The sequence below is a fragment of the Tiliqua scincoides genome, chromosome 4 (assembly GCF_035046505.1).
Source record: "Tiliqua scincoides isolate rTilSci1 chromosome 4, rTilSci1.hap2, whole genome shotgun sequence".
Classification (NCBI taxonomy): domain Eukaryota; kingdom Metazoa; phylum Chordata; class Lepidosauria; order Squamata; family Scincidae; genus Tiliqua; species Tiliqua scincoides.
Genome location: NC_089824.1, coordinates 67,930,104 through 67,948,520, shown reverse-complemented (window position 1 = coordinate 67,948,520; position 18,417 = coordinate 67,930,104). Strand labels below are relative to the sequence as shown.

The 18,417-nt window shown below is 46.2% G+C and overlaps 1 protein-coding gene across 1 annotated transcript in view; it reads right to left on the bottom strand.

Annotated features, from left to right (window-relative positions):
• Positions 1-18,417, bottom strand: part of ZNF407 (zinc finger protein 407) — a 434,476-nt gene that overhangs the window by 144,488 nt on the left and 271,571 nt on the right. The window contains exon 7 of the mRNA XM_066626167.1: positions 364-484. Coding sequence (XP_066482264.1) covers positions 364-484 — 121 coding nt within the window. The remainder of the gene's footprint in view (positions 1-363; positions 485-18,417) is intronic.

Here is an 18,417-nt window from a genome sequence, read left to right as displayed (position 1 = left end):
CTTCGGGGGACTTTCTCCTTTAGTGTCATGGCTGCAGCTCAACCAAGAATATTTTTCAAAACTGCAGCTGATCTGAAAAGGCAATGCAGATCAGGAGTCCCTCCACAGAGAATTCTAACAGACACCAGAGCATCTGTGAAATAAACAGCATTAGCACTTCACTGTTTCACATCAAAAGGCTTCAAAACAGGGTTTTCATCCTTCCCCAATTTGACAAATAAAGAGTCTCCCCCCTTTAATTTGGCTTCATCCTGAGTTGATGAGGGTTTAACATCAATATATTAACTAATAAATTAGCATGAACCTCACTGAATCACCAGAAATCTCCTGTCAACTCTTTCTTCTCACTACTGACCCCATTACCTGTAGTCACACCAAGGGCATCTGTAGGGTTTTTCTCCGGTATGGACGCGTTTGTGCCGTGTCAGATGGGATTGGGTTGTGGAAGCAAAGTTACATTCATCACATTTGAATGGTTTCTCTCCTGAAAGACAGTGAAAGAAATTCTGTTTTACAAGTAGAAAGGGAAAAGGTAAGGCTTTCTAGTTATTAACCTTCAATACAACAGAAGGGTGGATAAAAACCTTCAGTTCTGAAAAAGAAAATCTTGTGCACAAAACAGTTCTGGATTAATTTCCTGTTACATACATTACCCAACTTACAGCCCAATCCTGAGCTGCCTGGCGTACGAGACTGCCACAGTACCAAAATGGCTACTGTGGCATCCAATTCGCACTGGGCATCCCGTGGTGGTTCCACAGGGGAAGAGAAGTAGCCCCGCAATGGAGCTACTCAATTCTGCAGTGGCTCTTGAGCTGACACAGAATAAAAGAGTCCTGTGTCAGGCTACACATCCCGACATGGGGCTCAGGATCCAGTGGAGCTGAGCTCCACTGGTCTACCCCCATCCTGCCCCACTCCCTCCTCTTGCCATGCCTCCTCCCCACCCTCCCCCTGCTCCAGAATGCATCCCCCACACCCTCACTCACCTCTCCGGGCAGTGAAACGCGGGCTCAGAGCCGAAGCTGATCCATGGCAGGCTCATGCTAGGCTAGCACTGGTGCTGGGCCCACGGTAAGGCTCACAAACATGCCTTATGGCATGTTTGCAACAGTGCATGCCAGCAATAAGCCAGCGTGCCGGGCTCTGGATCAGGTCCTCAGTGGCTCATGGTTTTTTCACACTAGTATCAACTGACTTGGCCCATTTTACTGAATGCTTGAAATGAACTGCCTATTTTATGTGGTAAATTGTAAGTACTTAATCAGTACTGAATGTTCTCCCTTCCTCCCCACAAACACCCTCTGCCCCAAGATGTGGTTTGTCTCAGTACTATTTCACACTGGGAAAGCAAACAAAATTTTGGTAGCAATGAGGCAAAGCACATGGTGAAAGCCAATCTGTGACACACTTAAGCATATGAATAGATATCTCATAGGGAAGCTACCATGAGGATGCAACATCAAGAGATTTCCATGTGGCAGCCATCACATGAGAAATGGATCTCATGTGAGATCTTGAGCCAAGAGAACTTTGGCAGGCATGATTGGGCTGGCTTCCAACATGAGCATATGTTCAGCAGTTTAGAAAACCATGACATACATGGATATCCAGGATAACATGACTGTAAAGATATGTTGTAAAGGCAATAATGGTCACATGTCAACCAGAAGGGGAAACAGAAGTGAGCGCTGTGTTGGCTCAAAATTATGCATGTTTTCCTCTGGATCTAGAGAAGCTTGGCTAGTAGGAGCGTTCCCTTTAATGGCTACATAAAATATAGTTCCTGGTACAGCAAAGCAGATCTGCCAAGTGTATGAATATATTAAATAACCCAATTTGCACATTTACAAATAATTTGCACATAGCCTTAATATGATAATCTGTGCTGATGACACTGGTGTGTATAAGTAATATTAGAAATAACATATTTAACTTTCAAATTTGATTTTCATGGTTCTTTTATGGTGTATGTGGGGTGGGGGTCTCAAAAGCTCTCTGTGATACAGTAGAGGTAACCAAAAGCGTCCAGTTATGACGAGACGATCTATGGAAAATGTTATTAATAAGCTAGCAATAGCTCCATTGATGTTTCTGAGGTATAAAGTAATGCATATTAGGGCAAAAAATTCCTCAGTTCAAATATACATTGATGGAAGTTGGACTTGGTGATGATTGACTTGGTGATGACTGACAGCTCACTGAAAACATCAGCAGAGTCTGCAATGATGGTAAAGGGATTGAAAATCAAGCCGACAGTATTGTAATGCTTGTATACAAATCCATGGTGCCACCACTTTTGGAATATTATGGGCTGTTAACTCTCATGTCAAAAAGAATATTGTAGAGCTCAAACATGTTCACAAAACAGAAGCCAACACTTATCGAGGGGCTGAAGCATCTTCACTACAAAAACAGCTAAAGCAGTTGAGACTATTTAGCTTAAGAAATAAAGATCCTTGAGGAAACAGACGATTAGTCTGATCCAGTGGGAAGGGATCTCATGTAATTATGGCCAATTCCCTGTTTTACCTTCAACAATTTTCTGCAATCCACAATGTTTTCAACCTTAAAGGTGAACCTGCTACAGTTCAGCCAGTGGTTTTCAAACTCTCCAAGAGAGTTTGCACCTCTGTAAGTCCTTGCAGGGGTGGGGGGGAGGCAGCGGGGGTGGGGGGAAGTCAGCAATGCGATTCCTAGGATCGCGCCGCACAGGAGAGCCTGCAGGGACTGGGATGCACTCACCAGTCCCTGCAGCAGCCTGTCAGGGGTGCGGGGAGCCCTGCGCGAGCGTCTGCAGGCTCCCCTGCTCGTTAGAAGTGAAAGTGGAGTGATCGTGCTTCACTTCCGCAAAACCAGAAGTGGAGCGCAATTGCGCCACTTTCTGCAGGCTGGGGAGCCCTGCAGACGCTCGCGCAAGGCTCCCCGCACCCCCGAAAGGCTGCTGCAGGGACTGGTGAGTGCATCCCAGTCCCTGCAGCCCTCCTGAGTGGCGTGATCTGGGGATTGCATCGCTGCCTCCTCCCTGCCTTCCCCTTGCCCCCGCCCCTTAAGGGGAAAGAGGCCAGGGCCTTCAGGCTGGGGCATCATGACGCCCCAGTCTGAAAACCACTGAGTTCAGCAGTTCCTATAGTTCTTGTGTATTTACAGAAGAAATGTAGGGAGAAATGGGGCAATTTGAGTCTCCTGAAATAGGCATAGATACAAGAGTAGAGGTGCACTGCATTGGGCTTGTATTTGAAACACACACACACACACACACACACACACACAAGGATTACAGTGTTCATTGCCAAGTGTTACACAACACACTTCACAATTCAAAAATGTCAGCATTCCAGAACGTCATTTCCCACATGCAAATTGGCCTCATGTATAAACCCTCCCACTCTTGGCTGCATTTGGAGAAAATGCTGTCTGAATCAAGATAAATGTGGCTACAGCCTGTAGCAGTCATTTCCAGAATTGCAGCAGTTGCCAAAAAAAAAAAAAAAGCAGCTCATAGTTTCAGACATTTTCAGAGTTTAGAAGGTGGGAAGGATGTACCCCAATAAGTCACACCAGGTGCAGGTCACACCAAGATTAATTGTAAGCATGCATGTGGGAAAAACAAACGTGTGCAAGAGGGGATGAGGGGGGAAAAGTGGTGCACAACGGAATAAAATTCAGTCAACATGGATTTATTAAAAACATTGCTAGTTTTGCAATTTAGGGAACTGACTGCAACTGGGAGTGGATTGCATTCATAACTAACGACAGAGCCAGAAACGAAACCAAATCTTTGAAGCCACTTTGTGCCTGTCACAGGGGTGTCAGGATCCCAAAGATCTTCTCTGTGCCTTTGGAGAGGAATCAATCCCACACGTAGGCCAACAACTCCAAAGGTTTACTCTGATTCCTTGAAAATCTGGAATTTTCAGTGAAATGCAACCATTAAATTAGCAAACATTGTGCTTTGAAAAGGGTAAGCTTGCTGTATTTTGATAACAGAGTGAACAACTCTTGGCTTCTTTGGTAACTAACAGATGTTAACAATGTGCACCCCAGCTGGCTTATTCTCATTGTCAACAGCTGTCCTAAATGAATTGACTTTCTTGTAAAATATTGGCAAACATATGGGGAGTCAGTTCAATCAGCTGGGAACTTCTCTTGCACAAGCCCCATTGACATGAATGCTAGTTAACAAACCTAGCAGTGTTCTTGCATAACTCCTACTCATTTTATTATTTAAGGGCATCCATATTGCATGTTACTTCACAACAGCTTTAAAATAAGCAGTTATTTTTTTTTAATCATGCAAACTGTTGCTTGAGTGATAGTGGCTGGCCAAGAGCATCCACCAAATTCCAAGTCTTAACTATACTACCACTGCATGAGGCAAGTAACTGTGGGGACATAGAAGAGCCAAATACCTTTGAAGACATGATATCCCTGCAGTTATTGAGGGGGGGGGAGTAGAGAGATATAGCAATTTTGTCATATAGGTCTTTGAATTTGCTTGAATTAGGAGTCTCCTCTAGGTCTCACAAACTTCCTCCTTTCACTTCTCCTTCATAAACATGTATGGTCTCCTCTCTCCACTTTCTCTTTCTCTGGCTTTCTCTAAGCACAATTTGCAGGATCTCCTGGCATTTGTACCTGCCTCTCCTTGCCATTTTTGGAATGGTATTTGGAAACATACATCTTCCAACCTTTGACACCTAACCTTTGTCTCTCCCTTTCCTTTCTCCATATTTTTGTGTTCTTTTCCCTGTTTTTATAGTCATGACTTTTTAGATTCTAAGCCTGTCTAAATATTTGTAGTCCAAGAGGTCTTTTAAAAATACATGTTCCTAACTGCACATTACCAACAATGTGCATCATGACCCGCTTTTTTTCCTTTATTTTTTTTAAATAAAGCATGTAAAATGGGTCAAAACCATGCGTGCTCCCTCCCCTGCTATTTTAATCAGACAAAAACCTTCCACTGGCTTTCAATTTAAGATTTTAAAAAAATAATTCAATTAAAGCAAGAGTGGGAAGATGATTAGGATTGACACAGCAGTAAAGGCAAAGTGCTAAAAGCTCCCACCCCACTCCCAACCAGTTTCAACCCATTTTGTGAACCCCCCCCCCCATGGACTATTTTAAAAAATGAAGGGAGAAAATGGACACATGTTTTTCACATTTGGGGGGTCAACAGTTACAAAATAATGTTGTCACAGCTACTGACAATAACAGAATAGTGAACACCACCTTTTTTGAACAGATATTGGAATTTCGATCCAGACCAAAAGAAAAATTACCATCCTCATCCACTGGATAAGGAGGTTTCTTCTTGGAAAATCCTTTTGGCTAGCTGTTTCTGTCAAACAGACAATGTGTACGTTTCAACTGAGAAAAAATAAGAAATGATAGCTAGAAGTGAGAATAACAAAATGGGGGGAGGGGAACACTGGATCTTATAGTTTTCAGCAGCTCCAGGACAATGCATTTGAGAAAACAATTTACTGAGTTTATGGGTGCAATCCTACCCAAGGATAGGGGCCCAATGAGGCTCAGCCAGATGCAAGAGGAAACTTTTCCCCTTACCCTAGGGTAAAGCACCCTTGTCCCTAGGGTTTCCTCGGACTTGTACCACCTCCTGAGGTGGCACAAGTCTGAGGAGCAGCTTCAAGCCATTCTGATCTCCCCAGGAACAGGGGTTGGGATCTGGCATAACTACCGAATCCCAGCCCCGCCTCCCACTCCCCACCAGCCCACCCCCGGGGCTGCCCACTGCATACCCTCCCCCCGCCCAGGAATACTTCCCTCCCGCCTACCCCAGAGCCTTGCAACAGTCCAGCCAGGCCAATGCAAAACTCTCGGAAAAAGCCAGTGCAGAGGCTTGTTTCAGCCTCCGCAGGTCGGCACACCTCTGAGTGCTGGCCTGGCTTCCTCCCGAGGAGGCGCAAATGTAACTTATGGCAATTTTGTGGCTCTATTAGGCCTGTGCAAGGGACTTGCACCGGCCCTTGGGCACCTCTGAATTGCGCCCTGTGTCACATATTTTACTCTGTGCTGTTTACATACTGTGTTTTATATACAATTTTGTTCAATTGTATATTATATGTTTTGTTTACATGATTATATTTGCATAATACAAATTGATATTTTAAAAATGCAGAAATTAGTCAACTCTATGCCATTAAACAAAAGTGATAGGCAGTCTCAGACCAAAACACACCTTTTGAGGTTATGAAGCAAAAAACACCTCAGTCATGTTGAAATATTGCTATATTTTTTCTCATTTCTCCAATATTTACTACTAAACATGTTTAGAATTGCAAACTATAAACTTAGTTAAGATATATCCAAGAGGCTTTTGGAGGACATGAGGGTCTAACAGTCCAATACTAACCTCCCATGCAGTGATGCACCAATCCCCACTGTATCTCGAGGAGAGTTTTGACTTCTGGAAGCTTCCTCCGCATAAGGGAACATTTATTCCCTTGGACCAGAGTAAGTCCATGATGGGAAACTAGCTCCACTTGCACCTGTGCAGGCAACATCACTGGCACAAATCTACATGGACCCAGGTAGGTGGACTGAGACCAAGAAAGAGAATAGGATTTGGCGGATGCCACTGCAGCCAAACCTGCTCCCTTCTTGTTACTGATCTCCCCTCCTCCCTGCCCATCATCACGCCATTCCGCTCACCCCCTCCTCTCTCCCACCCCCTATACATACTCACATGTGCCGGCAGGTTTCCAGTGGCTGTTGGTGTCAGATCTGGTTGCTCGTCACTTGCAGTAGGTCACATGCTCAGGCATGTTGCATTTTGCAACAGCTGGAAAGTGCCTAGTGCTGCCACAATGTCCATTCCTGCAGCACTAGATGCCTTTAGGATTTGGCTATTAATCTACTAAATTCATTGAGATTTGCTCTCTTATTGCTGAACTTTTTGTTTTAAATTCTACTGTTGACTATTGTATTGTGCTGTGTGTTTTATAGGTATCTAAATGATTTAATTGAGTTTTTTGTTCTCTTATATGGTGCTTTGTGAATCTGTGAGAAGGGAAAGTATACACATTTTAAAATTACCTCCTAGATCACACCTTTATGCTTTTCCCCCAACTCCTACAATGCAAAAATTTGAAGAAAAGTTTAGCAGCAGGCTGCAACATCTGTCATATAACTATGGTCCTGAACAGGACCTAGGAGAGGGAGGTAAAGGGGGTAATTTGTACCCAGGCCCAGGGTCAGAAAGGGGGCCCAGAGTCAAAGGAGGGGGCCCAGAAAGTTCCTGGGATCTTACCTTTTCCTATCTCACCTGAACTTGCTGCCTGCGCATGATGCTGGGGGCACAACCACGGGCATGCAGTGGTAACGGCTGCTACAAGCCATACACACCAGTCCTAGGAATGCATCCATGATCCTCCTTAACACACTGTCAAATCTAGGAGGAACCTGGCCTGCTACAGTAGCTCTTTGGTGTGTAAATCCGCTTGCCATACAGAAGCTCAGGGGCACAGCTGCAGGGCTAAAGCTGCTGAAGTTCATTTTGGTGCACACAGATTGTCCATTCCAGTGTGAACCTAAATATGAAGATGCTAATTTTCTGCAATAGATTTTCTATATTTCAAAGATTTTAGAGAGACACAAGAAGTATGTTCGGTTTTCCATATTATTTTATCTAGATGCCAGTGCCACATGATCAGGTAGACCTGGGCTTCGCATCAAGAAACCTGGTGGACCTGGGCTCCAAAGACTATTCTGGTCATCAGCACCTTCCCGCTGTCCTATTTTGCCGGCCCCGTTCTGCCTGCCCCATTGCCCTACCCCCTTTGGGAAGGGACCCAAAGGAAACTTTGTACCCCCTGATAAAATTTCTCTCAGAGGCCCTGGTCATGAAGGTTTCAAAGAGATTCTTAAATTTCAGAAATAGTGCTTTTTGTAGTAAGATTAGCTATAGCTTGCACTTAAAATAAATTTTGTTTAATATAAATGTACAGGTGTACACCCCTTAACAACCTTCCTGCCAGTGACAGGTTGTATATGTGATGGCTGCCACAGGTCAGGAGGTCGCACTTCCCAAGCCTCCGAAGCTGAGGGAGCTCGTCCAGAGGATTTTCTGAGCCTCTCAGAGGCAGCGTGCATCTGTGTGCTGCCTCTGCGAGGCTCAGAATGTCCCAATTGTGCAAGAGATGCAATTTCTGATTTCCCAGAGGCAACCGGAAGTCACATCTCTTACGTAATTCCGACATTCTGAGCCTCGCAGAGGCAGTGTGCAGCTGTGCGCTGCCTTTGGGAAGCTCAGAAAAGTTTCCGGAGGTGAAGGGAGCAGAGCTTCCCCTCACCTTCAGAGGCCTCGCATAGTGTCAAGCCCCGCTTGACGACAGTGATGCCGGTTTACATCCCTGTTGTTAAGCAGTGCATGACTGTATTCAACATGTGCAGAATTTTTTGTTTCCAGCAACAAATCCGGAATGCCACAGGATCTCTGATACACATATTGATCAACTAATCATATCACTATTCACTTAGGAGGAGGCAACTCTGAAATGCAAGTAAAGTGAAGAAAGAGTACAGGCTGAGACTCATTATTCACGTGGGTTCCATTCCAAGCACTCACATGGATGGCAAAAATCGCACGATAGCAAATCAATTTAAAAAGTTTCTTTGCTCCCTTGATTTAAAAACAGCCTTGCTGATCTTTTGACTCTAATGTAAGAGTCATTAAGAAGACAATCCATCAACCAATCCTCCTCCAAGAGCTTAGAAAGCTTTACTCAGCCCCTCCCTTCACCAACGCAAAGCGATCACCTTTCTTTCAGGTGCTCAGGGGGAAGGGAGGGGTCCACTGGGGAGAGATAGATTAATAGATTGTCAGCCAGTGCCCTCTCTCTCTGTCATTAAGGAGGCTAAAGGACTGTTCAGTTTTTTAAACTGATTTTAAAGGGGTGCATTTTTTCCCTTCTCCAGGAATCAGCACATTCCTTCTCATTTGCAGGGCCCATTCACGTTGAGTCAAATCCATGCATAAAAAATCCGTGTATAAATAGGCTGGACCTGTACACTGAATACACTGACGCTACATGTGCATGTAATTAAGCTGGTGGTTCTGATAGGCATTTGATAGTAGGGCAAGGCCTAGTGGATAATCCAGTCAGAGAGAATGTACAGCAATCCAAGAAAAATGGCATAGTTATATTGTGAACATTTCTACAAACACTGACTTTAAAGCTAATTGTAATCCTCTTCAAGTAGTACAGTCTCTCTTAATAAGCATTTAATGAAAAGGCATAAAAGCATACTGGGTTACTTATACTTTACACAGAGTATTTTTCTTTTTGGCACTGCGTTGGGGGAAGGTGAGGAAATAGGCTACATTATACATTAAATTCAGTGCCGAGTAATGTAACTGCACATTAAAAGTCAAAGTGCAGTTCACATGAGAAATAGAAACGCAAAGTGAGCCACTCATCTGGATAAAAACACATATATTATTAAATTTTCTCTCTTTATTACGTTGACCTATAAATGCCTAGACGAGCAAGACTGAAATGAGCAAATGGAACTGATCATACAAACAGGATCTGTGTGGGTCATATAAAGCCACTGTCTTCAAAAATTCATGAGACTATTTGAACAAAGGCACCGACTGCTTAGGCATTCCTATAGGTTCATAGTAGCTGCCTCAGGACTGAGACATAGATGAAGCTTGTCTTCTCATATTCGTCAGGGGTCACATACTTTCACGAAGGTCATATATACTCGCATACAATTTTTCCACCTCTCTTAGTCACATAGGTTGATCATAGCCATCCCTCACTTAAAAAAAAAGAAAGAAACAAAACACAAAGGCAGAGATTCCAATGGATATTCCTAGTGCAGTCCGATCCAAGTTAGCAGGAAATAATAAAGTAACTGAGGCAAAACATAAACATTGCCCAAGTTTGCACAGGTACGTATGACACTTAGGGTGCAATCCTAACCCCTTATGTCAGTGCTTTCCAGCACTGGCATAGTGGTGCGAATGGGACATGTGCTGCATCCTGCAGTTGAATGTCACTCATGGAGGCCTCCTCAAAGTAAGGGAAAGTTTGTCCCCTTACCTCAGAGCTGCATTGCCCTTATGCCAGTGCTTTCCAGCACTGGCATAAGGGGTTAGGACTGCGCCCTTAAGGGAGTTGTCTAAAATTATGTCTGAACAGTATAAACAAATCCTACTTGAAAGTAAAACCTGGTTAATGTAATATATTAATAGCTCATATCCCTTACCCCATTTTTGCCCAGCCCACAGCTGTACACATTTGATCCCTGTTGCATATATGCAACGTTGGGCAGAAATGGCTTAACTGTGGCTTAGGTCAGTGGTAAGATGATGGGGGGGGGGGAGAATCTGCGCATAAGAGGGGATGGGTTGAGAGGTGGAAGCACAGAGTCCTGCAGCTTGATCCTGAGCCCTTAACCATGATTAAGAAATCAAAAGCATTATGCCGACACTGTATCTCATTAATGTTAACTATGGCTAACCATGGTGCTGACATAACTATGTTGACACAATTCTGTGCTGACATGGTTAAAGTCAGCAGGAATTCATGCAGCCGAGGAGCTGAGCAAAAAGAGCATACATTCTATGGGTCTCAGTTAAATGAACAAGAGTGTTACATTTGCACTGACCCTGAAAGGACATTTGAAACTAACCACACAGACAGTTCATCTGCTCCTCAGATCTTTTCTTCAAAAGCATATTTGCTCTGTTATGAAGTACATGGAAAGGTTCAGATGATAATTAAGGTTCGGTGAATCATTTATTATGCCATGTGGTAGCTGATTAGTTATCTACATTGCAATGCTATCTTAATTCTTCATTGTATATTGCACTATATATTGTATGCAATATACATGCAATATGTGAGGTACTTACATGTAATAATGGGAATGAAATGAGCTTATTATGGTACGGAATCACTGCATTTCTTTATTTACTTATATCCCACCTTTCTCCTCGAAGGGACTCAAGCTGGCTTACAACAATTAAAAAAAGAAAAAAATAGTAGTTAGAGAGGGTACAAAGCACTAAGTTTTGCAGGGAGCCTGCAGGGAGCATCCCCGTGGTGTGCAAGTGGCCCCTCCTCCTTTGGAGCCATTCCAGTCAGGGGCAGCAAAACGGAGGCATACACATCTGTTTTGTTTCCCCTGCCCGGAATGGCTCTGAAGGGGATTGGAGCAGGGCTGCTTGCATGCTGCAGGGAGGCTCCTTGCAAAACTTAGTGTTTTGAACCCCCTCTAGCTACGCTGCTGGCCTGTGGTAAAAGAAAAAAAGGGGGGGAAAGTAGGGTGAAATTGAGTTTTTCACCATAGCATGCATTTCTTTCTTTTTCCTTCCTATCACAACAGCACAAACAAATGTGCATAAGCATGTTCAGCAGTGGCATTATGTGGGGGGATTCAGGGGGCACTGGGGCATGTACTGCCACTGCCTGTCACTGCAAGAAATTCAGTATGATGGATTTCAATCAGATAGGGAGCAATTACAACCAGGAGATCAATACAAGCTAGGTAAGGATATTCAAGAAACAAGAATGATTGTCACCACCACAATCGTCAACAACTGCAGTCAGGCTCCATTCCCTTGATACCTCAAGGCTTACCTTCCTTGCTCAGCCTTCCTGCTCAAGTCAATGGGTGCATGGGTATGAGTAGAATGGTATAGTCTCTGCAGAAAGAATGGCTGTGAACAGGGAAATAGAGCATCCTGTTACAGCCCACTGGTTATGTAACACACTGACAACGAGGGTAGGAATCCACCTTATGCGACCCACCCAAGGCAGAACAAACAAGAGTCATGGTTGTAGGAGGGGGAAGTGTAGCTCTTTGCATGAAATGCAGAACTTAGCTGCTGCACCCTAGATGCACAGCCACCTCAAGTCACTCCAAAGATTGTACCATAATGGACCCTAAAGCACTTGAGAAGAAACTAATACATACATGGATACATTGATGGTCCATCCTCATTGGCAATCTTTCCAATGTGGCCCACACCACTCCATGTTTTTTGGTCTAGTGCGACTGTTGTCCAGTGTGACAGTCCCTGTTGTTTAAATGACCTGGAAAAGGTATCTGACCAGCGAGTAGCCGGTCGGCTAGGGGGTCTTTTGACATGATACGGGATCCAGTGCATGATTCTGGTGCTCCTTCTGCTGTCTGTTCGGCGGGTGACATGTCCTGCCCATGTGTGCTTTGCAGAAGCCATGTACTTGAGTGGGTTGCAGATCTTGGATTCTTGCCAGAGGTCTTGACTTCTGAGACCATGTTGCCATTGCTTTCGGTGGTTCCTCCCAAGGAGGTATCTTTCAAGTGCCCGGTGGGTGGTTCGCATGGCAGTTCTGTGGCATAGCAAAAAGCCGGAAGTACTATGGAGTCAAACAGGTGGGCTCTCAGCTTCAGATCCTGGATCTGACTGGTGACTTCTTGGATTGATCCCATGGCAGCCCATACAGCTTTCCTTTGTCTCCTGATCTCAATCGTTAGGTCGTTGGCCATGTTCACTTCACGTTCCAAGTAGATGTAGCTGTCAACTTTATCCAGGGTGGCACCACAGAGTTGCACATTGCCGTTGTTGCGCCATTGGTTGGTTACTGTCTGAGTTTCTTCATATTCATCTCCAAGCCGATGGCTTTGCCTACTTTATTCAGTTCATTCAGCATCTCATTCATCTCCATTGTATTGTTGCTGGTAAGCATGATGTCTTCTGCAAACCGCAGGTTTGAGAGCTTCTTTCCATTGATCAGCAGACCCATATGGTCCCAATCAAGTTGGCTTATGGCATACTGAAGGGCTGAGGTGAAGAGCTTCAGTGGTGTCACCCTGTTGGACTCCTTTTTCAACAGGGATGCACAGCTTGTGGTCAAACAACTGGATGGTTGTTGATGTCCCAGTGCTGCATTGTTCTAGGATGTTGATGTACAACAGGTCCACTCCGGCGTGCAGGAGAGAACTGAAGACGGCGTTGACTTCAACTGAGTCGAAGGCCTTTTTGTAGTCCACGAACATCAGTATAAATGGCATCTTGTACTCTTGGCATCGCTCGATCAGCTGGGTAATGGTGTGGATATGATCCATGCAGCAGAGCCCTTTTGGAAGCCGGCTTGTTCCACTGGCTGGTACGTGTCCATTGTTGACTCCAGTTGGTTCAGGATGATCTTGGTAAAGACTTTGTAGGAGATTGATAGCAAAGTGATTGGCTGGTAGTTGCTGATGTCTTCTTTGTTGCCCTTCTTGTGGATTAGGACTGTCTTGAGTTTTTCCCTTGGTCGGGGATATTCCTGGTCTCAAGGTAGGAGTTAAAGTGAAAGGCCAGCAGTTTGTAGATGCTTTCGCCTCCTGCTCTGAGGAGGTCCACAGAGATTCTGTTGGGTCCCGGTGCTGTTCCCTTCTTCAGCAACTGAATGGCTTTCTTGACTTCACAGGTGAGGATGGGTGGTGGCTTCTCGTCTGTTGGAGAGGGACACCTTGGGACAGGCATAGTGGATTGGTATAGCTCTGTGTAGAAGTTTGCCACGTTGTATTCTATGTCTGCTCTTGTGGTTCTCAGCCTTCCGGTGCTATCCTTCAGGCAGGTGGTAACGAGTCGTTGGTCAGTAAGGTCTCTTCGACAGTGTTTCAGACTACCTCGCTGAGCAGCAGTTGAGATGAGTTTTTTCTTCCAGTACTCTGCAATGGATTCTTTAACGGCAACACGGCAAGTGTGTGGCTGCTGGATGCTCAATGCTTCAGAAGTTCCTTGGTTTTCACATTCAGCTGTCCTTCTAGTGCTAAGTTCTTCATGGCTCTCTCTGAACAATGGGTGAGTCCCTTGGCCAGCTCTTTGTAGTCTCTTGTGGGGTCCTTGATCATCTTTCATGGATAGTTGTTGACGGCCAGTTCCAAAACTGTCTTGTTGTATTGAGAGTGGTGGAAGAAACTATTAGAAGAAATTAATAGTGCCTAAAAAGTTCAAGGAGGAAAAACAAACAAGAGGGGGAGATCTGCTTACAAAATTCAGTGCTGCAAAGCAATACCCAAAGCTCCAGCAGGTGCTGCTCGCATGGCAGTTAGAAGACAGTTGAGCTCCTCAGGAAGGGAACCCACTTTCTGAGGGAGCAGCAAGCAGCACCAATACTTTGGTGTAAAGCTCTAGGATGTTCTGAGGTTGCTCTGTACAGGTGCAACTTCTAGTGGTGGCACTTCACAGAGACCACAAAGATCAGAACTTCTCAAAATTAAACCGGGGGGGGGGGGGAAGAGACCTCAAATCTTTCAGCATTCAAAGTTTCCTCATAGAAATAGTTACCTCTAGCTCACAGTGTGGAACAGAAGAATAAAAGGCAAGAAAAGTAAAATAATCAGAAAAATATGGAGCAAAGAGTCTTCCAGACCTGAACTCGGACGTCCCCATTGTCGAACATCTGTCAGACAAGAAAAGCACTCCTGGTAGATATCAATTCACCTGACACTTGGAGGCTGCAGGAAGTGGGGAGGCTTATTAAGCTGGCCAAGATTCCTAAACTGCATGTGTGGATTGGCTTTCTTGTCCTTGAATCAAGGGTCTGTGACAGGTGATAAAAATAAATCTTGGATCAGAAGATGTTGTGTGTCAACCCCCCAGACAGTTTGTATAGCAGCAGGGAATTATTTAAGCCATTTAGGCCACTTTTGATTCCTATCCCCTTCAAAACCTGCCTATAATTTGCTTGGCCACTCTGCGCAAAGAAAGCCATGTCAAGAAAGGGATACTGAAAAAGAAAGTAAGATATGAGAGAGAGAGAGAGAGAGAGAGAGAATGAACAAGAAGGGCGCAGGAGGCCTGACAGTATTACAAAGCAGCACACCCAGAAAAAAATATTGTGGTATCAGTTTCAGTCTACTGAACGCAATGGGAGGTGTACTGCTGCTCCTTGTGAACAAAATAGTAGGCAGTCTGTGTCACACAGGTAATTTTTCTGTGAAAGAATCATCTCTGATTGTTTATGCCACAGAGGCGGATAAATGCCAAAAAGATAGATCCCTCTGTCTCTAAGATACTGTCCTTTATAGTATAAAGTTAATAGCAAAGTAATAACGAGCCTCCAGACCTGACATAAAACATAAACTTAGGCCTCTTCGATACAGGCTGCATGATCTATAACCGGTAAATGCATACATTCAGAGAAAGAGATGATCCACAAAGGTGGTACAAGCAGGCACATTGCAAGAGTCCACATATATCCACCAGGCTTACTAGGCAAGCTTCCCTGCCACTTCAAACACATGCACGCACCAAACAGCCTTCCAAACACATGCTCCTACACTCTAAATGTGCATGTCTGCAATGCTCCCAAACATATTCTCTAAACTCTCCTCTCCATGTGGCAGAAAGAGTGTGGGGTCTCTCTGTCTGTCGGCATAATTTTTTCAGTAAGAAAGCAGGAAGGCATGACCTTTTTTCAAGATCCAAATCTGAAGCAACTATTCAAACTTCATAGAGTACTAGGAGGTGGGGTAGTAGAAGCATAGCACAAGGAGCTTCTCCCCTAAAAGTAGAACATTTGGTGTAAATACAGAGACACTCGCCAGTGGGGGAAGAGTCCTTGCCACTGGTATGCAAGCAAATGAATTTATTGAAGCCTGGGCATATGCTAACCTGAAATGGCAAAATTAGACACTGCTATTTGAAATCAAGCATTTTAATGGAAAATGATTTTTTACATGCTTAAATCACAGTATTTTCACATATACATGCAGAGAGTAAATGAGCTAGCATTTGGTTTAGTAGAAAGAGCAGGACTTGAAGAGAGGAGAAATAAGTTCAAATTCCATTTCTCTAATAGGCTGTGTAGCCCTGAGCAAGTCACTACCTCTCAGTTTCAGGCCTGGATAAAATGAAAACACTGAACTATGTCATCACAGCTCTGTTGTGAAGATGAGATTATAGGAAATGTTATTTAAGTGAGGAGGGATAGTACATGAGAGTGAGAAGAATCCAGTATCTCTCAAAAGAAAGAGCAGCTTTGTTAAGAGAGTTGGCTGTCTCAAATTCAGCAAATTAGGGCGCAATCCTACCCTGCGCTGGAACAAGCAAGCCAGGAGGCTTGCGCTGTATCCAGTGCAAGATAGGGGCCAAAAGTGGCTCAACCAGAGGCAAGGGAAACTTTTCCCCTTACCGCTGGAAAAGGGTCCCCTTGGACTTGCACCACCTCTTGAGGTAGCACAAGTCATAGGGGAGTAGAGTGGCTTGAAGCCGCTCCATTCTCCCTGGGAATGGGGCTCGGATCCAGTGTAACTGTTGGATCCCAGCCCTGTCTCCTGCTCCCCGCCTGCCCACCCCAGGGCCACCCACCACCCGCCCTCCCCCCGCCCAGGAAAACCTCCCTCCCGTCTTCTCCCCGCCCACCTCAGAGGCTTGCATCTGCCCAGCTGGGCGCTGGGGAAAGGAAATGGGTGGGGAGATGGCCAGCTCCTGCAGGTCCAGGTACCAGGGCCGGCAGGGCCAGTTTGGGGCTAAGAGGATGATCTCGGCCTGCTCTAGCCTGACCTTTGTGAGAACCCTCTGCAGGAGCTTTGTGGGGGGAAAGGCATACATTACCCCTCGGGGCCACCGTTGGTGGAGTGCGTGCATCCCCTCTGCTTCCAGACAGCGTCATCGGGAGAAGAACCTCGGCAGCTGGTGGTTGTGGCTGCTGGCAATCAGGTCTATGGTTATGGAACCAAACTGATGGTTGATCCATGCAAAGACCTGCAGGTGAAGTCTCCATTCTGAATTGTCAAGGTCCTGGCGAGTCAGCCAGTCTGCCGCTGTGTTTTCCAGCCCCGCGATGTGCTTGGCTCTGATGGACCTGAGGTTCTTTTCCACCCACAGCATCAGTCTGCGTGCCTCCATCTGCAGCACTGCTGACCTGGTGCCCCCTTGCCGGTTTACGTAGGTCCTTGCTGTGATGTTGTTGGTGTAAACTAGTACGTCTTGGTCCTTGAGTTGGGGGAGGGCCAGCAGGGCTAGTCGAATGGTCCTCAGCTGTAGGAGGTTGATGGGAGCGGTCCTCTCGCCTGGGGACCAGCGGCCCTGTGTTACCTCCTCAGGAGTGTGGGCCCCCCATTCCTGGAGACTCGCGTCTGTGAACAGGACGGCTCTGTGGTGTATCTGGATGGGCGAGCCCTGGTCCAGTCTGTGCAGCCGCAACCACTATCGAAGGTCCTTGACAGTGAGGGGGTCCAGTCTGACACACTTGCTCCCTTGAGAGACGATGAAGTCTGGAAGGGCAGCAGCAGGTGCTGGAGGGACTGCGCCCTGTACCTGGCCCAGGGAATGATGACCTGGCAGGAGGTCAGCATGGCCAGGAGACGGGCCAACATCAGTACGTCCGGTCTGTGGGAGCGGAGGACAGCGTTGATCAGGTTTGCAGTCTTGGCCTGTTCTGGGGACAGGAAAACTTTGAAGTGGGAGGTGTCGATGATTCATCCCAGGTGTTCTATAGTTTGTGAGGGTGTCAGGTGATTCTTCTCCAAGTTGATGAAGAATTTGTGGTTCCGGAGACGTTGGATGGTCTGGTGCAGGTGTAGGGCTCCCTCTTCTGGTGAGGCAGATCTCAGAAGGACGTCATCCAGGTACGGAAAGGCGGCCGTGCCCCTTGTGCGCAAGTGTGCAATCAGCACAATGAAGATCTTTGTGAAGGCTCTTGGTGCTGAAGATAGGCCGAAAAGGAATGCCCTGTACTGATGGTGCTGGTTCTGGTAGCAGAACCTGAGGTAGCGGTGGTGGGCAGGCAAGATAGGCATGTGCAGGTATGCCTCCTGGATGTCCAGCGAGGTCATGTAGCTGTGCTTTCTGATGGACATCAGGATGGCGTCCCGCACCCACTGGTTGGTGGTCACCTCATCCCATCTGTCCGCGAAGTGTTGCAGCCGTGGTGTGGGACGAGGATGGTTGGTTGTCATTGAGACTTTGGGCCCTTTGCGCCAAAGCGCTGGGGCTGCTGCCCTCTGGGCTTGTAGGCTGGCCGCCTAGGGTGCCAGATGAGCCTTTAGCTTCTGAAAGGGGCCAGAGAGGTTGAGGTGCTGGACTGAGAGCTTCTTGGGAAGCGAAAAGGCCAATGTTGGGGCCGCTGGGCAGGCCTTGGTTTCCTCTCCCTGGTGGGCAGGACTCTCTTCTTGCCCCTGGATTCCATGAGGAGTGGGTCCAGGGCATCCCCGAACAGCTTGGCTCCCTGGAAGGGGAGGCTGGTAACCCTGGTGTGTGAGGCTGCGTCCACGTCCCAGTTGCGCAGCCAGGTGCTACAGCGCGTGGCGACTCAGGCGGCCGTGGCCCTGGCCAAGAACTGGAGGGCATCTGCTGTGGCTTCTGCTACGAAGGTGGTAGCTGAGGCCATCTTTCTGATGTCCGATCTTTCTGATGTCCATCTTTCTGCCCTGGAGTACAGCTTGTGGGTCTTGCTGAAC